The sequence below is a fragment of the Phoxinus phoxinus genome (genome assembly GCF_949152265.1).
Source record: "Phoxinus phoxinus genome assembly, chromosome: 2".
In the NCBI taxonomy this organism is placed as follows: domain Eukaryota; kingdom Metazoa; phylum Chordata; class Actinopteri; order Cypriniformes; family Leuciscidae; genus Phoxinus; species Phoxinus phoxinus.
In genome coordinates, this window is record NC_136877.1 from 37,840,162 (window position 1) to 37,862,821 (window position 22,660).

The window sequence follows — 22,660 nt, forward strand, 5'->3', positions numbered from 1 at the left end:
ATAAAATGTCTATGCACTAGAGAGCTTCAAATACAATATACAACACAAACATACATGACCATTAAAATGTGCTACTGAAGTCCGGTGTGTCTCAGTCACTACGCAAGCTTCTCCGTCGAGTATACTGCTCTTTCTCCCCTAGGCAGCACTGGAGCTTAAACAAAGTGTTCATTCATCACGTGTCTTTGCATAAATAAACAAAATATGTCAAGAGAGAAATGACTCAAATCTGGCAACTGTGAGGCGCGCTCACATGAGTCCAAACAGGTGACTTGTTCATGTAGGTTTTTTCTTTTTTTTCCTCGCACAACGGCTTCACATTTGTCAGAATTGATAAAAATACCATTTATATCCAGTGCTTGTAACACCTTTGAATCATTGTCTCCGTGTGAGATTGAAATAGTCTTTTTTCTTTTCTTTTCTTTTTTTTTTTATCTATACAAGCGCAATCAAGTTTCAGTCCCAACAACAGTCCTTTTGTCTGCTACCAGCCTACAGAACTGGCTTGGCATGGTCAAGGAAATATGTACAAATCACGTACAAATCAACCAATCCACCAGCAAACAGATATAACAGCTTTAAACAATAAACGTTGGCTTGTAAGCAGGGAAGAAAAAAAATGTCAAGGGACATCCAGCCAAGTATTGTACCTTATGTAAAAATCACAACAAACTTAAACAAAACCAACAAAATAAAAGGTACAAATACAAGCTTCTTAAGAAGTGCTCGAAACTTCTACGAATTGAGTAAATGCTTTTCAAAGAGGGGCGCTGAAAAGAAAAAGTGAATGCTTCAACTGCGTGGAGAAGTAAGCGCTAAATTGTCATCAGTACCTTTTAGACCTTTGGAGGTAATGCAGTGACCAGCAGCCTTGCTGTGACATTTCCTGTCTATTCTAATCTCTGGGTTACCAATGAAACAGACAGGTTCAAGGGCAAAGCCAAAATAGCGGGACTCATGCATTAATAATGCCGTATTTCAGATGATACCGACTCGTCAGTCATTTTAATAATCCCCCACAGCTTGATCTACTTGTTCCATCTGCTCGCTAGCACCTCGTGGCTGCTTCTGGCCGCGGCCTTTCGCTAGAGCTTTGATGGAGAGAGGGCACAATAAACCACATGGGCCTCGTCTCCATTGTTCGCCACCTTTCTCCTGGGCACGGGCCGATGCCGGGAGCCAGATGGCAGCCCCTTGAGGGAGGGTGTGTGCTGGGCAGAGGTCAGGTGAGTGGAGGTGAATGGCACTCGCACCCTGTAGGAGCTTTCAGTAGGGCCAAAGTCTAAAACAAGAGGCCCTGACCGCTGGCTGCTTCTTGGCTGTCCTTCCACACGGAAACAACCTGAGATCCGTTCTACTGCCGCAACGAGCGGATAATTTAGTAGAGCTGCAGGACTGAATACAAAGGAGCAAAAATGTGCTTTTTCATTATGAATTGTCGTCTTTTTTTCTTTTTCAAGTGCTCAAAAAGATCCAAGATCTTCTGTTCGTTTCAGAATATATTTTTTAAATGTTAATACAATTAAACCATGTTAAATCCAAGTATCCTTAGACAGTATATAGAAAATTTGGGAAATAAGTGCCATTATTAGTTTAGTTAATTTTCTCCTTAACCCTCTGCATAACTGGCCAAAACATCCTAATAAACTGGACGTTCTCTTAAGACTTAATGATGAACAAATTGCAGAAGCCCAAAGGGATTTAAGACTATTTTATGTCAGTTAAGATTACAATGTCCACAAGACTTAAGTGTAAAAAAAAAAAAAGAAAAAAAAAAAGACTTTAAACTTGCTGCCCTGGAGACCGGGGCTAAAGACTTTAGCAGAATGTGCGTGTACATATTGTACAACAGCAATTTGTGATTGTAATACACCAAAGCTGCCTTTCGCTGCCTGTCCAATTCTGCAGATTGGATGCCATTTGGCCCCTTGGCATTCTGGCCTGATTACAATCACTGTGATTAAGAACCGAGCGGGTAAGACTGAACTAGACGAGGCCGGTGGTCAGATGATCACTGCATTGAACCTCCTGGAGAACTATAACACTCTTAGTTCCTGAGCATTTGAAGGTGGAAGTCACTGGAGAGGAGAAAAAGAAAGTGGGCTTTGTAGATAAGATTGCAAGGATTGTCTAAGACTCATGCAGTCTCTCCCTTAAGACTTTCAAATTTAAGATTTAAGAGCAGGAAGCTTATGATATGTTTGGCACATCTGGACTTTTTTTTTTTTATGTAATAATAATAATTATAACAACAATAATAATGGGGGAGTTTTAGGCTTTCCCTCTATGGTTCATCAAATGTAAGGACTTCTTCAGTTTTATCGTATTATGAAATGTCAAATGAAGTGTTTTTTGTCTTTTTCATTTGAAATAGTTCTGATTAAAAACATTCACAAGCTGTTGGCTGGTACAGCATACCTGAGTGAGATATAGAACCCCATTTAAAACAGTAATGTACGCTTAAAAAAAAAAAAAGGTTTCAACAAATACATGTGTAAATCCATATGAATTTGAGTAAGACTGTGAGTTATGCATTCATATGAAATGTTTCAATTGTCAAGTCCTATTATTTAAAAATGTCGTAGGAAATACCCTAAATTGTCCATGATCAAAACACAAGAAAAAAAATCAATAAAATAACAATAATAATAAAATTAAAAAAGCCAAAATAAAACAATCAAATTGTTTCACACTCGGAGAAACATTTAAGACCAATAGCTGTTAAATCTGAAGGAGCCACATCTGCATGCTGGCTCCCAAAATGTATATCATTAGAAACAAGTTTTTCGATTTCTTTTTTTTTTTTGTTCGTTATGTTCTCTTTTTCATCTTCTTCAGTCTTCCCTCTAATAAAAGGATATTCTTCACAGGGTGTCTTGGCCTCAGTTGGCACTGACCGGCTCCTGTGTGTCACTGCTGTAGTCCGATTTGGGCTCGTCCTCAAAGTCCTCGTACATGTCCATCTCGTCCTCTCCGTTCACGGGGTCGCTAGGCACCATGGTGCCTGGTTCCATCTTCATGTTGAAGGTGCTCTGGATGACGGGGATGGTGGGCTCAGGGCTGGCCGAGGCACTGGAACAGTCTGACGTCATGTGAGGGGAGGGCGTAGTGGTCGCCATGGTTATGGCACCGGGGTAGACGACACCTGCGCTGGTGGTGATGGGGATCTGCGTTTGTGGCTGCTGCCTGATACAGAGGTGAAGAAACACACAGGAGAAAGACTTTTATGCTTATGAAGAGCAAGTGTGCGCTTTTACTTTTTACAAAGCTCAGAGAAGCTTAAGAGCTTTTAAGAGACGGATGACAAGTTTAACGCTTCTCAAGGAAAACAATTACGGTCTCGGGGAATAGGAGAATGGAAAGAATGTACGGAACCAAACGCTGGTCGAAAACGTAAAGCTTGGGGAGTTTAAAACCCAGGCTTGAATTGAACGTGACCAACCAGTAGCCCTGTAAAAAATTATTCCCAATCAGCGACAACGATTTGGGAACGATTGTGAAAATGACACTCATTTCTTTCAGGGCGACAAAGCCAATTGGTTGGTAGAGACAGTCTCCTGATCTTTAACAGGCTGATTGATACTCCAGCTCTCGTATTTCTTGCTGTTGAAGTGGAAACACCTGGAGCAGGCATTTTCTTCACTCACCACACGCAGTAAATTATAGAGTTGTGCTCCAAACATCTGCCCTGCAGCCCTCTCTACATTCATACTCGACTCTAATATCCTAAAATAATGGCTACGTGAGTCCTGCTGCCCTCTGTTACCGTCTAAATGCGATAAACCACCACTTTCAAGCAGCTGAAAGAAAATACTATTTTGTCAATGGGATTCAACCCAGGGCCATACAGTGCATTTTCCCTCCTCCACGGAAAAATAAATTTACCACAGCATATAATCACAAAGGGAGCGTGTGCGCAACAAAAGGCGGCGCTCACTTTGCTTTGAAGCGTATATATTAAAATTAAGTGCGAGGGCCATATAACGTGACAAATGAGCTAAGTGGCTGAATTATTCCAATCAACCTGATTAGAGGGTCACTGGCTTTACACCAGGAGTTGGCACACGGCATGGAATCATTACCTGCCTATTGTGTGAGCTCTAAGCTGGCTTTATTAACAGTCTATAGGGTTTTAAGGGCATCTTGGATTGTTCCTGCCGTGCGCCTACCCCACAGTGAAGAACTGCCTCATCTCCTGCCTCCTCGACCTCATCATCTGCTTGTACTCGCCGATGCGCAGCTTCTTGCCGTCGATGATGCAGGTGCGCTTGGGCCTGGGCTTGTACTTGTAGTTGGGATACTTCTCCAGGTGGATCTTGCTGAGCCGTGCCTGCTCTTCATAATACGGTTGTTTCTCCTGGTTCGTCATGGACTTCCAGCGAGATCCTGTTGAACACAGATGAAAAGTTAGGAATGATGCAGGAATTATTTTTTTCTTGGAGAAAGAATGACTAGATTATATTTTTTACTACCTTTTATATATATATATATATATACACATACATTCGATACATTTTAATAAAATGAATAATATGATGATTTTAATAAAATGAGTAAAAGAATGAATTTGTTTTATAATTTCTTTTTATTTGATTATAATCTATATTTTGAATACATTTTAATAAAATGAATTAATTACCTGAAATGAATGCTATTTAAATGTATTTTGACATTTTGAGACAAAAAGAGCATAAAACACAATGTACAACAAATGAACTGCATTATTCTGAGGCAAGCACTGCTTTTGTGAATGGAGGGTAACTGCACGACTGTTACTGTTGCTGCATTAGTGGAAACAACAGGCCAGTAAATATCTCCAGCCTTCAGAATGTCCGGGCTGACGGGACTTTTAGTTGCTGTGATCTATTGACTCTCTGGACTGGGGGACAAGACCCATTTAGCCCTGTCATTTTTCATGACAAACACTGCCCATGTGACAGCCACTAAATCCATCTAATTGAGCTGCTCCCGCAGGCAGCACACCATCAAGTTTAACTGTGCTCGTCTGTTTGAGATGCATTGAATTGTGTGGAATTACTTGCAAAAGATTAGGCAGGTGTGGTAATAGCCTGAACATCTTATTCACAGCATACATTTTGCTTAGTAGCTATGTAATGCTGAGATGCTTGTTTATTGATTGCTAAGAGGGGAAAAACTGGCATGGCAATATTCATTTGCATATGTTGTGCAATTCAAGATCCGGTGTACTGCATGCTGAAATATCTAGTCAATCAACATAACACTCACCCTCTCTCTTAATGGTGCAATTCAGCTACATTTTAGTCTTGTAAGTCTTGGTTTGGGTCCAAAATAGTGGGCTGTTTCAATTTGGTAAAAACAGACCCTCCCTTTACCTCAACAGAAGTTCAGTGTTTCTGCTGTCCTAATTCATGCTGATACTATCATCAGTGTCATTAAAAAAAATATACCGGTATATACTAAATTGTATTCAATACAACATTTTCATACAATATCCTTAGAAGATCAGCTCAATAGCCAGGTTTCTATCAATCTTTTTTTATGTGAATTTTGGCATGTCGTTAAAAAAAATATGGAAACACCAATAATAAAATATTTTAAAATGTGGCCACACTTTACTTCAAGATGTACTTAGTAGTAACAATAAATGATGCATAATTACAAGTAACTAACCCTAAACCAAACCCTGACTGTAACTCTATAGTATGTAGTTAATTAATATTGCGCAGTACTATATATATATACTAATTGGCTTCATCACTGTCTCCTCTCCACCAGTAAGCTGGTGTGTGGTGGGCGTTCTGGCGCAATATGGCTGCCGTCGCATCATCCTGGTGGATGCTGCACATTGGTGGTGGTTGAGGAGATTCCCCCCCTTCTATGTAAAGCGCTTTGAGTGTCCAGAAAAGCGCTATATAAATGTAATGAACTTATTCACCTTAAAATAAAGTGTAACCAAAAATGCAAACTATGCTTACTACATTTATAAAAAAAAAATATTAGAAGACCTGCGCTTAAACTTCAATAGCAATACACTTAATCAATTTCTACTTTAGAAAATGCCATGTCACTGTTTCATGTCTCAACAAAATTTATATTTCTATATTTTCCAATTTCCTGGAAGTGATAATTTTGTTTTCTTGAAAACATGGGATGGAAATTCTGCTTACTTGCAATTGTTTTGCGATATTTTGATTTTTGCTAATAATTATTTCAGAGCTTGAATGAAAACATATAGTTGATGACAATCATTCCTTGAGTAGTTATTCCGAAGAAAAGTAAAGCCATTTCAGTAAGTAGAATAACTCTTAAAACGGCTGTGTTAAAAAAGACTACTGTATTAGTGCGATCCAAACCAAGCAAAGACATTTTCAGCAGTTTCTGAAGCACTCTAGAATAGTTCCCAAGACATCAGTTCAGTTTATTCGTATGGAGCATGGCATCATCCCAAAACGAAAACGGAAAGGCTAACGCAGAAGGCCATGACTGCTTGTCGTGATTGATTTGGGGGGCTTTGACTTACCCAAGATTTTGCTGATGTTGGAGTTGTGCATGTCTGGGAAGGCCTGAAGGATTTTGCGGCGCTCATCTTTGGCCCAGACCATGAAGGCGTTCATGGGCCGTTTGATGTGAGGTTCGTTGCTGTTCCTTCCCCGGGGTTCCCTGTAGACCCGTGCCTCGGTAGTGCTGGCGCCTCCTGTTGGCCAACAATAATACTGATGTGGTTTATCTGCAGAGCCATTCAGTTCCCTACACCCTAGGAACACCAGAGCAAGAAGGAGAGAGCGGGTGCAAACCGTTAATCAACCTAGTAGTGCAGGCCATCCATCAGCACATCAGTGTGACTGGAGCTGAACCAGAGAAGGGAGGCCTGCAGTCGTACCTCATACTCCAGGCTGCCCATCCCAGAAATGGATGGGACAAGCCCATGTTTTGGAGCATAGAACAAGACGGCATTGTTGGTCGAGGAACTCCTGATGAGTGAGAACTAGCTCAAACCAGACGAGGAGGACCCTCACTATAATGCCTTTTAAATATTTTGTCTGGGTTGCAGCGTTCATACTTCTGAACAGCCGTACCTTTCTGGATGGCTGTCGTAATGTTTCTCCTGCTGTGAGTAATAATGGTAATGCTCTGAATAACAAATGTGGCACAAGTGTGTTTGTGTAAAGGAGGTAAAATTAGGGGAGAGGGCCAGTGCCAATCTCCTGACAAAACATATATCTCCATGTGATTGCTTTCAATGTGCTAACACATACAGACAGAGCATGACAAAAGGCAGACTTAAACACAGCGGTTAAACATGGGATGGTAAATAAACAAAATTATATATGTATATTTATGTTACTTGTATAAAATAGTTTAGGCTATATTTTTAAATAAATAAGACTTTGTAGGGCCACTAACAATAATAATAATTGATAACGAATTAAAATAAATAATTATATGACAGATATATAAAAATACAAAATTAGGTGTCTGTGTAAAACTGATCACAGGCATTATTTCACACATGCGTGTGTAGAGGTGGTGAATGAGGCCTGGTGTGAGTGCAGTACAGAGCAAACAGGCTTGAAGGAGGGTAACTTCTCAATCAGGCCATTCACAATCAGCATGTGTGTCCCCCAGTTTCTGTATTTAACTTTACAGCAGAGTGAAAATGATTCTGTTTGCATGCGCATTTGCTTCCTTTTATATGTAAGATGTGAAAGAATTAAATAAAAGCTGTATGAATATTTCAACAAACAAAAACATGTTGATAAATAAGGCTTGAAAAATAAAACAAACAAAAAAAAAGCCTTCCCATATGCTACGATACATCTTTAATGATCCAAAAACTGGATAAGAAGGCTTGGAATCAGCCATGAATATTTCATCATCCACATGTGATGTGTATTCATTAGGACCCTGAAACTTCAAGTCTTGGCACACGATACCTGCTTTTGATTTCTATTATCACTGGTGTTGATAAACAAAATAAAAACTCGGGCTAAGTAATGGATCTTGGCACTGCACCACTACTAAAGCACCAGGATACAAGAGATTATTGCCGAGGGCAGCGCGCTGCACAGAAAAGGAGGAGCGGGAAAATAGGCAATGTTGGAGAGGTACCTTCTCTGTTCACACACACACACACACTCATGACTCACTGGGGCCCTGAGAGAGAGAGAGAGAGACAAAGTCTAAGTTTCAGGCAGCCAGCAGGAGGCTCTATCCTCCAGGCCCTGCTGGGCAGAAAGGCTTTGCCCAGGGCCCAAAAGATCCATTTACACATGTCATGTTTAACAATCATAATAATCCAGAAAGGGCTGCTGTTTATCTGGCTGCCCGGCTCCACACAGTCATGGTGCATCAGTCAGGCTCTCTCTGATCTTCCCTCTCCACAACTTTGTACCACCAAACGCACTACAAGCCAGCCGCCTCGTCCCAGCTTCTCTCGGCCCCTTTCGTTGGGATTATACGGCGACGACGTCCCCCGCACAGTACATTAATTTCATTTAGCACGCGCTCACCGTGCAGGATAAATTGATTTCACTTTGTTTGGCTTTGACAGCCATGTTTATTGTGCAATGAAATGTAGTGTGGCGTAGGGCTGACAGTATCCATCAACGCTGGGCAATCTGCTGACTGCCGGGGCCAGATGAAGGCATTCATTACCTTGCCAACGCTTGCTCGCGCATTCGGCTACCTTACCCAGACACGACCGCCGCTGTCTGTTCGGGGGGATGGCCGGCTCTAATTTACGATTCGCCCCGTGCCATTACTTTACCACTGACACTGATTCAGCAATTTATATACTGGCATGCATTCAGATATAGGCAGAGGTGAGCAGCTTACATGCAAGAAACCAGCAACTGGACTTTTAAATTGCAGATCGGATCCATTTTTCCGTTTCGCTGAGAGAGGGCGAGAGGGACCGGGGCTGGTTGTAATAATCATCTCATGCCCTGTTGTTGCTGTAGTGCGTCAGCAGACACAGACTCAGCGCTCTCAGTCATTTGAGTGGACCGCAGGAATGAGAGCCGACTTAGAGAGTGCCGGTGCTCTGCGGGACGAGACGAGCGGCGGCCCCTGGCATGGAGCCCCGCTCGCAGACACGGGTGGTCCGTGCCCCCCCACCCTACAGCAATCATGATGTGCCTTAATCAAAAGCAGCCAAAGAGTTGGCAGCGAGGTCGGCTCGCGCGACGTCACCCCACATCCACAACATGCAATTTACAACCCTCTGCTTTTTTTTCTAGCTTGTTGTTGTTTAATAAGAAAGCTTACATGCCTCTGACATTTACAAATTAGCATTAATTGACGTTTTTTCCCCCTGTGCGGCTCTTTTAGGAAGCACCTAGTTAGGTGTGTTATTGTGTAAATAAATGCAGATGTTTCGGGATGCCACGGGAGACCCCCTGAGGTGCGTGAGGGTGGGGGGGGCGAGACGGCAGGAGGCTTCTAATCGACTTTATTGTGATTTATGAGACCCGGTGCCCAACATGACAGAGCGATACAAGAATCTCCATTTAATTTGTCTCTCTCGGTGAACAGGAGGGAGAGCAGAGGGGGACTGTATGAATTACAGAGAAAGAGAGAGAGCGCTTGCGAGGAAGTGTGCGAGTGAAAGGGGCCCCGCGGCCCGGCACACCTGCCTGCAGCAGGCCCAGACTCGATGGTACGCGGAACGGAGCCAAAAGGCTGAGCCTCTCAGGCTCTCGCTGCAGCTAGCCTTTTGTTCCGAGGGCACACACAGACTGTCACACAAGAATCCGCTTGGAGAAACAACCAACAATCACGCAAACCTGCCAGGCCCTCTGCGGACGATCCAATAAAGAAAGAGACGCCTTTCCATGAAGGTATTTAGCGCTGACAATGGGAGTCTCTCTTACAGCGCACAGGCAGATATGACACAATGCTCAGCTCTCCCATTCATGTCAGCACTCATATTGTGCTAATTAAACCATTACAACTTACGTGTGATATAAGCCCACTACTTAAACATGCCAGTTGTTGGGTTGCACCCAGCTGGATATTTGGAATTCTGCTCTCTCTCTGTGTGTGAACAAGTTTATATGGACAAAAGCGCAACGTGTTAGTGCATGTTAGCATGTGCTATTGTTTCTCATGCATCTCGCCCTGGATGTTGTAAGGTCTTGAAGAGGGCCATGCTAAATTCCTGTTTGCAATGCGCTATTGTAGAGGCCGACGTTTAAAGGAGACTTGGGCTGAGGTGCAGACTACAGAGACAGTAAAACTGGATAAAGGACTGGCAGTGGGAATGCTGGGAAAACACAGACAGACACAAGAATGTCTGGTCTCTTTGTTGTATAGACAGCCACACACAAAAGTGCACTACCTATATATTTAGATAGGTCTATGGCACCCCATTACTTCCTCAGAGTAATAATAATAGGATGTAATAAGAAGAATTGTAACTTTATATTTCTGACAATGTGCTTTTTTTTCCTATTAAAAATTATATATTTTTAACCGTTTTATTTTTTACTTTGAGGCAGAAATTGACTTCCATATACCTTACAGTTCATTACACTATGCTGTTCTTTTGAGCTGTCTATTCAAAGACAAATATTCCACAAAAATATTAAGCAACTGTTTTCAACTGATAATAATAAGAAATGCTTCTTGAGCACCAAATCAGACTGGAGTAAGGACTGGAGTAACTTCTGTTTTGCCATCAGCGGAATAAATTAAATTAAAAAATATACAAATATATAATAAACAGTTTTTATTTTTATTTTTTATATTTCATTCATATTTTTTCCCCCAGTACTTCTGATCAAATAAATGCAGAAACTTCTTTCAAAAACATTTTTACCGACCCCAAACTTTTAAACAGTATTGTAGATCCTCCCATATTCTGTGTTCTTTTTATAACATTATATGCCACTTATCATACTCGTTTACAAAACGATCGCCTAACAGACAAAAATGTATGATTGAGCTTTTGGTTCCTTTGCTTTGACTGCTGTGATTGCTAACCTATAATAATCCAGCGTTAACCTTGCCACAATTTAACTATATGCATAAATAATACAGCATTAACATAGCTCAGAGATTAGTCAAGTCAAGCAGCTATTTTGGCCGGCATTGTCTCAGAAGTGTGCTGATATTACCTCGACTTCCTGCCCCTGGAATCACTCAACACACCCTTTGTTCTGCTAAGACCCCCGTCTGACAGAGACAGTTTAAACACACGCACGACCCGACCCGCTCGGCAAACAAAACTCATACGCAGCCATATGTGAATGAACAAAGGGGCCATACTAAAGCCTTTTGTGGTATTAGTTAATGTTTTTCATCTGAGCTTAAAAAGACCTAATGACTTTGCGGTGAGCTGATGCATGTGGCTCGTGGCTTTTTGCGAAATGAAGGAAATTCTATCTATTTCCATACCCCGCCGTTATTTTCCAATGGCCTCTCTCTCGTTAGAGCTTTGGCAGCTGTTAATTTGGTTGCTGCATGCTTCACAAATATTAGTTCAAGCAACCTAAAGCTTTCTGCGAGTTGCAGCAGTGACAGAGAGCTGTTTTACACCCCAAGCCTTTTCCAATATAACGTGTCTTTTCAGCAGGCAGGACCTCCGTACAGGGAAACACGCCGCCGTTATGGACCCACTCAGTAATTTTCCTCTGCTCGCGATGGCAGTTAACTGTATGAGTCTGTTCGCCCTGTTAAAGTGTCAAGAAATTTAATTCTCAAATGGTAGTTTCCTACTCAGCTGATAAATCAGTGCATTAAAGTGCATTAAAAAATAGCTAGCTTTATTGACAAAGCCCCAAAGATTCTAAACAGAGTGGCATAATAAAACAAAGACTAGTTGCAAATAAACAAAACAAAAAGGATGAAGCGTAGCCTTTTTTAAGCGTAGGCATCACATACACGGCGCTTAGATTCCTCAAATGTTCAGGGAGAGGAATGTAATTTGTTTGACTTGGTCTATCAAAAAAGGCTCTAAACACAAAAACACACAAGTAAACACTTCATGTTTCCCAACTGGTAAACACATTCTACTTGTAAAAGAGACTATTTAATGTAGGGCGTATCATCATAAAATGCCGTTCACATCCTTCATCTCGATGTGTTTGCGGGATGATGGAGATGGGGATGGCTCTGAGCACTCGTAGTGGCGCCTGTCCGCTGGAATGAGAAACCTCGGTGGCCTTCTAATCCTGTCTGTACTGGGAGTTAACTGATGGGACGTTCTCTGTTCCTTCACCTCCACTTAGGACTTTGACTCTGCATGTCTTGGGAGGCTTCAGAGCCCACAGGAGACGGGTTCCCACCGTGTCGGAGGACCCAGCTTTCTCACTGATCTGAGAGGGGTGGGACAGGCTTCTTGGCGGGAATCTGCTCTGGTCTGGTGGTCAGAGCAGATTCTGCCAGACCAGAAAAACTGCATCTCTAAACCACTATTTACAGATTTGATTTTCACCCAACCAAAATAAATAATTTATGCTTTGGAAAGCTCATAAACAGAGATATGAGAGGCTGCGCATCTTACAACAACAACAACAACAACAACAACCAAATCTATTGTGATTGTCCTCTTATAATATCCATCATTACATGGAACCTGAATTCTTTATTATTACATATCTTGGCTCTAAATTTCCATGAAAACTGTTATAAATATTGCAATATACAAATATACATGGGGAAAACACTAGTGCATATATGCACACTGTTTATGAACAGGGTGGCAAAAGGATCTGACATCTTGTCGTCTAAGTTCTATCATCAGCATTTACACCTCCACACCGAGCAAATCAAACATGAGCTCTGGCAACAGAGTCTGGTTCTGGAGGAGGGCCAGCATTGTCCCAATGCTTTGTCATCAAGAACGAGCTGTTAAAAACTTTAAATACAGCCGTGCACACTGCATTACCCCCATCTTACCCCCATCAACTTCCTCTAAAAACTGGCCGAGCAATTGTGGAATTTGATCATGTGACTGAACTGTACCTGACCTCATTCCTCACTGTAGTCGACAAGCAAGAAGCATTAGATATATGGAAATGCTTTGCAAGGGTGCAAAGCAAAAACGAGAATAATTTGTGAGAAGTCACATTATGTTTTGAAACACTACTTACCGTCGAAATCCTCTGGCCTGGTGAGGTCGATGACTCTGTGACCGATCTTTCCATCCTCGCCTAGTTTGCCCAGGTGATGGCCAAGGCTGTCATAATGAGACCTCTCCTGCAAAAATGAATGAAAATGTGTGTTCAGATACACTTTCCTGTCTACAGGATTGGTTTCTCTTTATGTAGCAAATTGCATACTATGAGAGAAAATGTTTAAAATAGAAAATGTTTTTTATTCAGATCTTACAGATTCATTGAATCTGTACAGATACAGATTCATAATCGAGGCTTTTACTTGAGATTACAATGGTCTATAAAGTTAAATTATTTATGTAATAAATGTATAAAATGAGTACATTAATAACAACAACAACAATAATAGTAAGTATTAAAATGATTATTTCAATAAAATAACAACAACAATTACTATATATACTGTATATCCACTAAATGTATAATACACACAAACTAAAATCTGTATGAAAACTAACTAATAAAACACAGAATTTAAAGGCACCAATTCAATCTCGAAAGGCACGCAACCCTGCCGGACACACATTCTCTCCGCATGCATTTTGATGGGCTCATGTCAAGTCATCTTTATCACAGCTGTAGATTCTTACTGTCTTCATCTGCAGGGACTTGTACCGATAAGAGTCTGGAACACTCTGCTAAAAAGGATTTAGAAACAACACACTGAAAGATCCTGAGCACACAATGCAGCCTGGGACCTCCAGTGAAATGTTCAGCTTATTTTTTTCTTTTCCGCTCTAATCTTTGCAGTACATGCCCCTGTCTCTGCCGCCCTGAGCTCCCCGTCTATCATTTATTCAAGGCTCATGCTCCGAGGAACACGCCGTGTTTTCCCTTTTGTCATGTTGCTCTCTGTTCAGATTAAACTTGGCATCATGTCGCACTTGATGCACAATAAACCCCTGTCATTCTTCGCCGGTGCGACAATATTGAATGTCATGTCCGTGTGCATTTACAGAATAAAATAACAGCTTTTGGGGGGTCCTCCTGAATGGTTGCAGCACATTAGACTTAATGTATTATGCAGAGGAAGAGGGCCGACCGCTGCTCGGGCCCATTGTTAAATGACCTAGTTCTGCCGTGAGTGCGGCAGGGCATTAGTGGAGGCCCGTCTCGCTCTCTCTAAAGACTCGAAGAGGAGATGGACACTTTGACTCGGCATGATACAAGTAATCTCTCCCCCCCCCCCTCCGAATGGAGCAGGAAGATGGTAAAAGCAAAGCGCGTTATGGTGAGTCGGCCCCAGAGCGTTTGTTCTTCTCCCAGGGTGTGCATTCAATCTCAGGCAAAAGGTGTGCTTGAATTGTCTTTTCTTTAGAGAATGCCTATCATACACAGTTTGAACAGACACTCGGGCGGCCTCCCAACACAATGCTAACAGCTCCCCTGCCACAGACGCAGACACAGATACCAACATACACATTAATCTTTCAGCCGCGCTGCTTTGGCCGTTTTGCTCGTTTGTTTGTTTTCTGTTCTTTTCGCCACTGGGGAGCCCGTGGACAGTGGAAGCTCTTCACACGGCAAAAGATTATCACACCGGCTCAACTTGTCAATAGCTCATGACAATAGTGGATTACTTGGGAGTATTCCGTGCTTATTGCTGTTGTCACTTTAAATAGACTTTATCATCACTGAGGGGCAAATTCACTAAACAGGCTCACAGGCACGTTTGTTTCAGCATAAAAGCCTGTCACGTTCACTAACTAGCCCACCTGCAATTAACTAGCCCTCCTTGAACCATGTTCAAAATGCACTTAACTAGCGTTGTCATTTTTTTCAGCGCAAACATGCCTTATAGATTTTTTTTGTTATTTTCATATAAATACACACACTGCTGATCATAAGTTGCGTTTAAAAAAAAAAAAATTAATAGTTTTATTCAGAAAGGACACAAACTGATTAAAAGGGACGGTAAATAGAGTAATAATGTTACAAAACATTTCGATTTTAAATAAATGCTGTTTTTTATATATATATATTTCTTGAGCAGAAAATTGCCATATTAGAATGATTTCTGAAGGATCATGTGACACTGAAGACTGGAGTAATGATGCTGAAAATTCAGCTTCGCAATCACTGGAATAAATTACATTTTAAAATATATTAAAATAGAAAAGAACTATTTGAAATTGTAATAATATTTCAATAATAAAATGAAAATAATAAATGCTGCTATAAGCTGCAAATTCATCAAAAAAATATATTTTGTCTACTTGATAACATACATTTATACCCAAAATTAAATATCTACTACTGTTTTTCCCCCTTCTAAAAACTATTACTATTACTCAAAAACACGGCACAAGCATCAAAGGAAAAGAGAGAAGAGCTGTAGAGAGAGAGTACCGCAATTTCCCACCACCACGCTTGATGGAACAATCATTATTTATGGCCATCTGAGTGATTCCGATGTACAATTAACCACTACCTGCTTATGGCCTGTCATTAAGAGCTGCCTGTCTTGACTCTGCCTTGCTTATTTAAGTGTTTTCTAATTATGACATATGTAGCGGTCCCCGCTGGGCTCAGACGGCTTTGTAAAGATAAGTTGGAGCGCTAGCTTGGTGTGCCACGCTCCGTGTGAAGCCTCCTACACTGCTGTATTCATCACCAGACCGCATTATTGCACTTAATGAAAGAGACGCAGCACCCAATGACAAATTGACTGATGTGCGATTAGTCGCACGAGTGATGGCCGATGCGCCGTGGACTGTCCACTGGGGAAGGGCCCAACAACTTGTCTAAGTGTGTGTGTGTGTTTGTGTGTGTGTGTGTGGGGGGGGGTTATAAATTACTTGCTTGTGTCATCCCCTCCTCCCTGCTCAGCTGGCTCGCTCTGATCAATCAACCCCTTTTATAAAGTCATGATCATTAAACATCAGTTTGGGGAACAAGGAGGATCCATCATTGAGTTTCATTAAATACTGTTTAGGCGCTAAACTTTCTCATTTTCCAGAGCAATAATTAAAGAATGAGCCGGGTGAGAGCTATTGTACGTGAAAACGAGATTAGCCACTTCAGTGTCGCAGGTCTAACTTAATGGAGGAGTGAGGTAGAGAGAGTTCATTCATGCCTAGGAGGTGCTGAAATTCATGGGAAAGAGCGACACAGTTAACAGTGCATACTAGGAGTCTGCAATTGAGAAATATAAGAACATAAAACTGGCATCCACACCTTCAAATATTGTACAATGAATTTCTATTCAATTTAATATACTATGTTTTATACACTTATTGGTTGTAACTTCTGTAATTTATGTCGTAGCATTAGGTACAAATTATCGAGAGAAATAATTTATATGCATAACACCAGGCTTTTTGTTTGAAGACTCGAAAAAAGAAAACGGTCTAAAGCGCCTTTACTACTGTCTGCATCAAGTGCTGTGATAAATCAGTGGCATTTTTATTATTTTATGGTGTCATTAAATTTTTACTGATCACTTTGCCACAGATGAGCAGTAAAGGGTGTGTACCATCCTGAAAAAGGCCCGTCCAGTTAGGCAAATGCTTACCAGCAGATCTCTACGACTATTGTGCTATAAAGGATATTTATAATGTGCATTACGGCAGTGAGATGGCAAGAGCCCAGAGTCTCCGCAAGTACAGAGAGAAGGAGAAAGGGAAAGGGCGGTTAGGCAAACGAAGAAGGGGGAAAAAAACAAAAACGGAAACAATGCAAAAAAGAAAAGATGTCATGGTACACGTTGTGCCCCTCCCATGCTAACCACGACCTCTCTGGCGCACGACTTGCCCTTCCCTCAAATGAGTTCAGCATGCAGCCCTTCATTCCCACATCTAAAATTATAACCACACAGTCCTAAGCTGAAGTGGAAAAAGACACCCACAATAATCTCCCCTCCACTTTCCTTTTTTTCCCCCTCCATCCTCAAATTCAGTTACAGAATGCATTTTGTTTCGACGGAGGAGGGTTGCACGTTGAAGTAATAACACAGAAGGGCCGATGGCAAGGCTGGTGGAACTTCTGAACATCTGGAAGGTAGCCAGAGCGAGGAGCCCATGTCAGCGCAGCAGAGAGGGCTTTAATCAGGCCGGCCGCAGAACATGTGCCTGAGGACTGCAGCGCTGCCCACAGATTTCATGTATTTCGGGCAGGAGCGCATTGTGCTGGTGTCTACCCTGTACTTACGCATCACACTGCCATAGAGTGACGCTTTTCCTGTGGTAAAAATAGCCCGGCTTCAGCCATATGGCCTTGAATTGTTCCAGGGTCCAGATAACAGCAATTGTAAGACAACAAACGACTGGCCTTGGAAGCACGAGCATGTCTACTTAATAATCTGCCTTTACTGTCACCTAGGTGCACATGGCTAATATCATAACCTGGTTAAGAAAACAACAACACACAATGGTCAAGTGAATAACTGTTCTTGCCATGTCCTTGTCTGGGCTCTGAAAGCTGAGAATACAGCATGTTCAGTCAGTTCCACACCTGGTTAAGAGATCTAAGTGATAGAGGAAATAAAGGGAGGCTTTGAAAGCCCATTACAATGAGTTCTTACTGTGTTTATCAGCTATATAGGTTGCTTCAGCCATCTGTATTGAGAGCAAGGCCGATGCAGTGCACGTCTATTTTGCCCCTCATCTGCTTTCAATTCTTGCTGTAACCAATCAAAATGTTATTTATAATTGTGCAGCTTTCCAGTAGTTGGTAGTTTAGTCTAAAGCACATGCAGTTACGCGCTGAGCCCAGAGTTTCTTTCATGCGGTCGCTCGGTTTTTATACCCGAACGGTAGTCCACGCTTCCAGACTCCCAGAGCGGCCGCTGGCAGAGCGTGTTTGGGGCTGCGACCTCCCTCCACTGGTGGGTGTCCAACCCTAGATTTAATTTTTACCTTCCAGAACCACTTAATCGAAAAACATTGACATGAGAGGACTGTGACATTTCTGTAAGTCTTTTTTTTTTTTTACGTCCCGCACGGTTGCAGATTAAACTATAACTATGTTAACCCGACAACTTGCTCCCTTATAAAACTGAGAAATGTACCCACAACATCTGACCTTTCGACATCATGGGGGAAATGAAGCATTTTATACGTGTCCATCTCTCTGCTGTAAAAGAAACTCTGCAGAGCTGTTTTTCTATCCTGCTGCGTTGAGATCATCGTCTCTGGATTTTGTTATGGGCTTTCTGGCTTTAAATGACCCTGAACTGTTCACTGGGTCCTCAAGGATCTGTTAAGAGGGACCTTGCTTTCTCTGCTCTTATCACACAATCTATTTATAATAATGGACACTCTGAATCACAAGATCTGGGAGACAGAGGGTTCTTTATGCACCTGTTTGGAGGGATTTTGTCCCAATATGGTGCCGCATAAATGACCCATTGTAGCCTATTCTTTACGCCGGCTTTGTTGCGGGATATCTGGCGTAAGCAGAGCTGCGCAGGTTTGGAGAATAGGGCCTCGTTGAATATTTGAATGACTGCCCTGTTTTGGCCATTTGTGTGATTTTACGCAACCACAGTGTAAAATCAGCTGAGCTTCAGTCATGTTTTACCTAAGCAAGAAAAAAGCGGAAGAGTAAGTGCATGGCATTGTTTCAGAACTAGCTAGAGACGTGGGCCTACCCTCACATGTTGCCGAAAAAGATGCTATTTATATACCCAAACAAATGGAACAAAGAATTAATGTAAGCAATACTCAACAATGGCATTTGCTTGCTATGGGGCGTGCTTGAGTTCAGAATATAATCAAATTTTGGACGGCCAAAGCCATGTACGGCACGATTTGCTTTGCGGCCAAAAATAACCTATGCTGGCAATTTCCAAGAAAGCAGCAGAAAAAGGGGTAGAAAATTGCTTCCAGGGCTGCAGACCAGACAAGATTATACCCCAAGTCTTTGTAAAGGGAAGCGTGAATAGGCCCCTAACACACACACGGGGAGGGGACGAGAGCAAACATTGGCTTCGGGTCTAAAGGTAGGGGTGAGGATTTCGAGGAGAGTGAGCAAAGCTCCATTTAAATGTTTGTGGCCCTGTGCTCTGGGATTTGAGAAAAGTGAATATTCCACTCATCAATAATGTAGGTGAGAGGAGGGGGCAGGGAGGCCGGCGGATGCTCAATAGGTTAATACACTGGCCTTTCACCCTTTGATTCCAGTTTGGGAAGTGTCAGCACAAGAATATATTTTATCTCCTTGCCAGACCCCATCGGACTGCAACATCTGTCATAAAGTAGGTTATTAGCAAGGGCGAAATATCTGAAATCAAAATCTGGGCTCTTTCCTCATCATTAGATGGTTTGTGAAATTCGATTTGAAAATATAAAATCAAACAAAGTAGTTTAAAACTAGTGCATAAAACATATCTAGAAATGAACAATGCAGTGTCCTTTCCAGGGAGAGAAAAAAAGTACTTGAACAGGGAATAAATAATAAAATAGTATAACTGCCCTCTGTAGACAATAATACTTTTAATAAATATTTGAAAAAAATATTCCCATAAAAGCTTTCTTTTACTTATGGGACATCAAAGGGAAAGAAATACAAATAGAAAACAAGCAAGCAAACACTACAACATGAATATTTTACACATGCACCTAAAAGACAGGAGACGCTCTTCCATCTCAGAGAGAGTGAAATGCCTCTTTGTGAGAGAAAAAGGAATGCAGGTCATTCCATTGTGTTCTACGGACACACTTTGTATTAAAAGATGAATTGATCCATCTGTAAGCAGCACTTAGCCTCACTCTTCAGCTCAGTCGTTACACCGGGATAAATCAATATTTAATATCCCCTACCAACAGCCCCAGTAGATGATTTTAACCTCTCCTTAATCCCATTTATGTTACCTTTCCAGATTCTTCCACGTAAGCTTTCACTATGATAAACTTCCAAACAGCAGACTGGAAGGCAGTTATTAAAGGGCGTTCAGTATTTATGTCAGGTGAGGCGATGTGCTGAAATATTAATATTCTGAAACTGACCAAAGTGAAAGCTTTTATCTGGAACACTTAGAGGCCTTTTTTTTTTCGTCTGTTAGGCGCGAGCAGCAGGCACAGGCCAACTGTCTGACTGCTGGCAGCGCTGGGTGATATACAGCGGGCGGTTCATTACCGTTTTGTACATGGCTGTAGTAGCTCTTCCCATGACATGTAAAGTGTCCCCTCAGAAACATATGGCTAGAGGGCATTACATGGCCTTAACTTTGCAACTGGCTTTTATGTATCAATGAAGAGTTCTAAGATGATAGGGAACAATTAGACCTGCCAATTGATTGACTAATAAAAAAATATATATATAATAATACATTTTTTAAATAATAATTATGCCCCTGATCTATCCATTAACTTTGTTTAATAAATGAAAACAAAAAGCAAAACAACAATAAAAAGCAAATATGTTTTTAATTACCAAAATATGATGTATAAAAATTATCTTTATTTTAGTGCTTTCTCAGCAAATATACACAATTAATTCTGATTAATCTGATTTAAAGTTTTCGAATTTCAATTTTGAATCAGCCCTAGAACCAATATTGAAAAATGAGGGATGTTCTTCATATTATGCTTTAAATAATGAATGTCTTCATTTGAATTAGCTGAGTTCTGTTCGTTTGAACTTCAGAGACATCTGGAACATATGAGGAGGAAAATACAGCTTCTGTTTGGCCTCTGGTTGTTTGCGACATCAATACGTTTGTTTGGCTTAGCAACAGGCTGAGGTGGATCGGCCTTTATGATATCATCAGATGCAGACAGACTTCTGAGCGAGGCTACAGTACAAAAGAGGCCTGCCATTTTCTTCCATCACATTTTAAGGTCATAAACTTGCATTCTCAGATATGGGAGGCAACTGAAAACTCAGATGGAAAGTAAGAAATAAAGAACGAGAAAATCTTTGCAAATAAAAACGAGGGAGTCTTTGTGATGTGCTCTGTAACCTATAGCAACAATGATAACCCAAGCATACCGGTCATATTTTCCCACTGATAGAGCACCTAATTATTATTTGTCGTTCCCTCCTTTGCCCCTTTCTTTGCGCTGCTGGCTGCCTAGAATTACCTTGCCCTTACATCAAAGTCCTTTAGGGAAAACACATTTAGCCACAAGCTTAATGTCATTTTGCTCTGGGGGAGGTTGAGAAAGAGGAGAACTGATTTCCTCCCCACTTAGAAAAACACATAAAGCTCACCTGAGCCGAGATGTCCACATAACCATGTTAAAAGGCAAGGCCTTACAATCGTGTGAAGACAAAACCCAAGGCAGACAAAAGAATAGGAGAAAAAAAGCGTTAAGCTTGGCCTGCTAAGAACAATGCAGCCGTAGGTGTGTGCTGCCTGTTGACAAACGTGCCTTTTCAGCCATTGCTGGAGCAACATTCATGTCATGTAGCGGCATATTCTCGTGTCTGGCTGACCATGAGCTAACCCCAGAGCAATTTTGGGAGGTAAAGAGGGAAGGAGAGGATGAGTTGAGGCTGGTGAATGTAGAATAAGGAAAAAGGTGGGGAGGGAGACAGCCACAGGTGATGGCTGCATGTTCACATACCGCATCAGCCTCTAAAGAACACGAACAAAGAGTGTGAAATCTCAAAAGAATGGCGCGTAATGCACTGGCTTAGGTGATATCTCCGTTTATAATGGCTTAGAGTTGGGCATTGTGTTTGAGAAAGCAGGATTATGACTTCCACAATATACCGTTTTGAGCAGTAAAGAGGTATTGTAAATTGCTGAGAAGCAGCAATAATACAAAAATGCCTAAACTCAGCCTTTATCGAGGATGCACTCTCTGAGTTTTCTTCGATGCCACCCACATCGGGGCATGTCTTTCGCCCTGACTTCTAAGTTGATTGAAAAATAGTCCCTCTACTTTTTTACATATACATTGACCTACTTTAAGATGCTGGTTTAAAGTAATCAGGTGATGAAAAATTAATGAGCATCCACTCCCAGTTCCTGCCTGCGTCTCACAGCCAACTGGCAATATGGCATCAATCAGATGGTAGTGGTGTCTGTTTTTCTGGTCCTTGATTGACTCATTGATTGAAGATATTTTTAAAAGGAATCCCTGAGAGAATGCCTGCTCCCGGTACAAAGTGGGCCTGTCCCACACCAGGGGCTGAAGAGGGCTGCCTGTATGCTTTAATTGGGCAGAGACATCACAGTTTGAACCCGCACAGGCCAAGCACCAGAGGACCACGATGGTCCTCCTTGCTCACAAATGCAAACACACACACTCATCCACCATCTACCCTGCCAATGTCAATCAAAGCCACTCCTCTGGACGTGCTTCAAAGAGCTTGATTGGTTTTAAAGATCATGTTTGAAAAAACACAGTGGGCTCAAGTCCTTGAGCTTTGGCTGTTGTTGTACCCTCAGGCGAAAAAGCAAGGAACAAGAATCGGTTGTGTTGGGTATTTACTTCTGCAATGGAATCTGGTATCGATTACAAATTGCATGAATAAAAGTAGGTTTTTGGGTAATCTTGTTGCTTTGATTTCTTACATTCAAGAATGATTTTGTACGATTTTGACAATCATATTCTTAAACTATACTTTATTAACAGAAATAGGCGCACATACAATGCTTTGTAAGAAAA

General features: G+C 41.5%; 1 protein-coding gene across 48 annotated transcripts in view; it reads right to left on the bottom strand.

Annotated features, from left to right (window-relative positions):
* Positions 1-307: 307 nt before the first annotated feature.
* Positions 308-22,660, bottom strand: part of sox6 (SRY-box transcription factor 6) — a 147,889-nt gene continuing 125,536 nt past the window's right edge. For 21 of the 48 annotated variants that reach the window (XM_079596628.1, XM_079596635.1, XM_079596627.1 and 18 more), the window contains 4 exons: positions 13,077-13,182; positions 6,503-6,676; positions 4,170-4,386; positions 308-3,186 (listed from right to left, as the gene is read on the bottom strand). In XM_079596628.1, coding sequence (XP_079452754.1) covers positions 2,883-3,186; positions 4,170-4,386; positions 6,503-6,676; positions 13,077-13,182 — 801 coding nt within the window. In that variant the 3' untranslated portion in view covers positions 308-2,882. Of the gene's footprint in view, positions 3,187-4,169; positions 4,387-6,502; positions 6,737-13,076; positions 13,183-22,660 lie in introns of all 48 variants that reach the window. The other 27 variants (XM_079596612.1, XM_079596622.1, XM_079596611.1 and 24 more) reach the window with 7 other exon arrangements.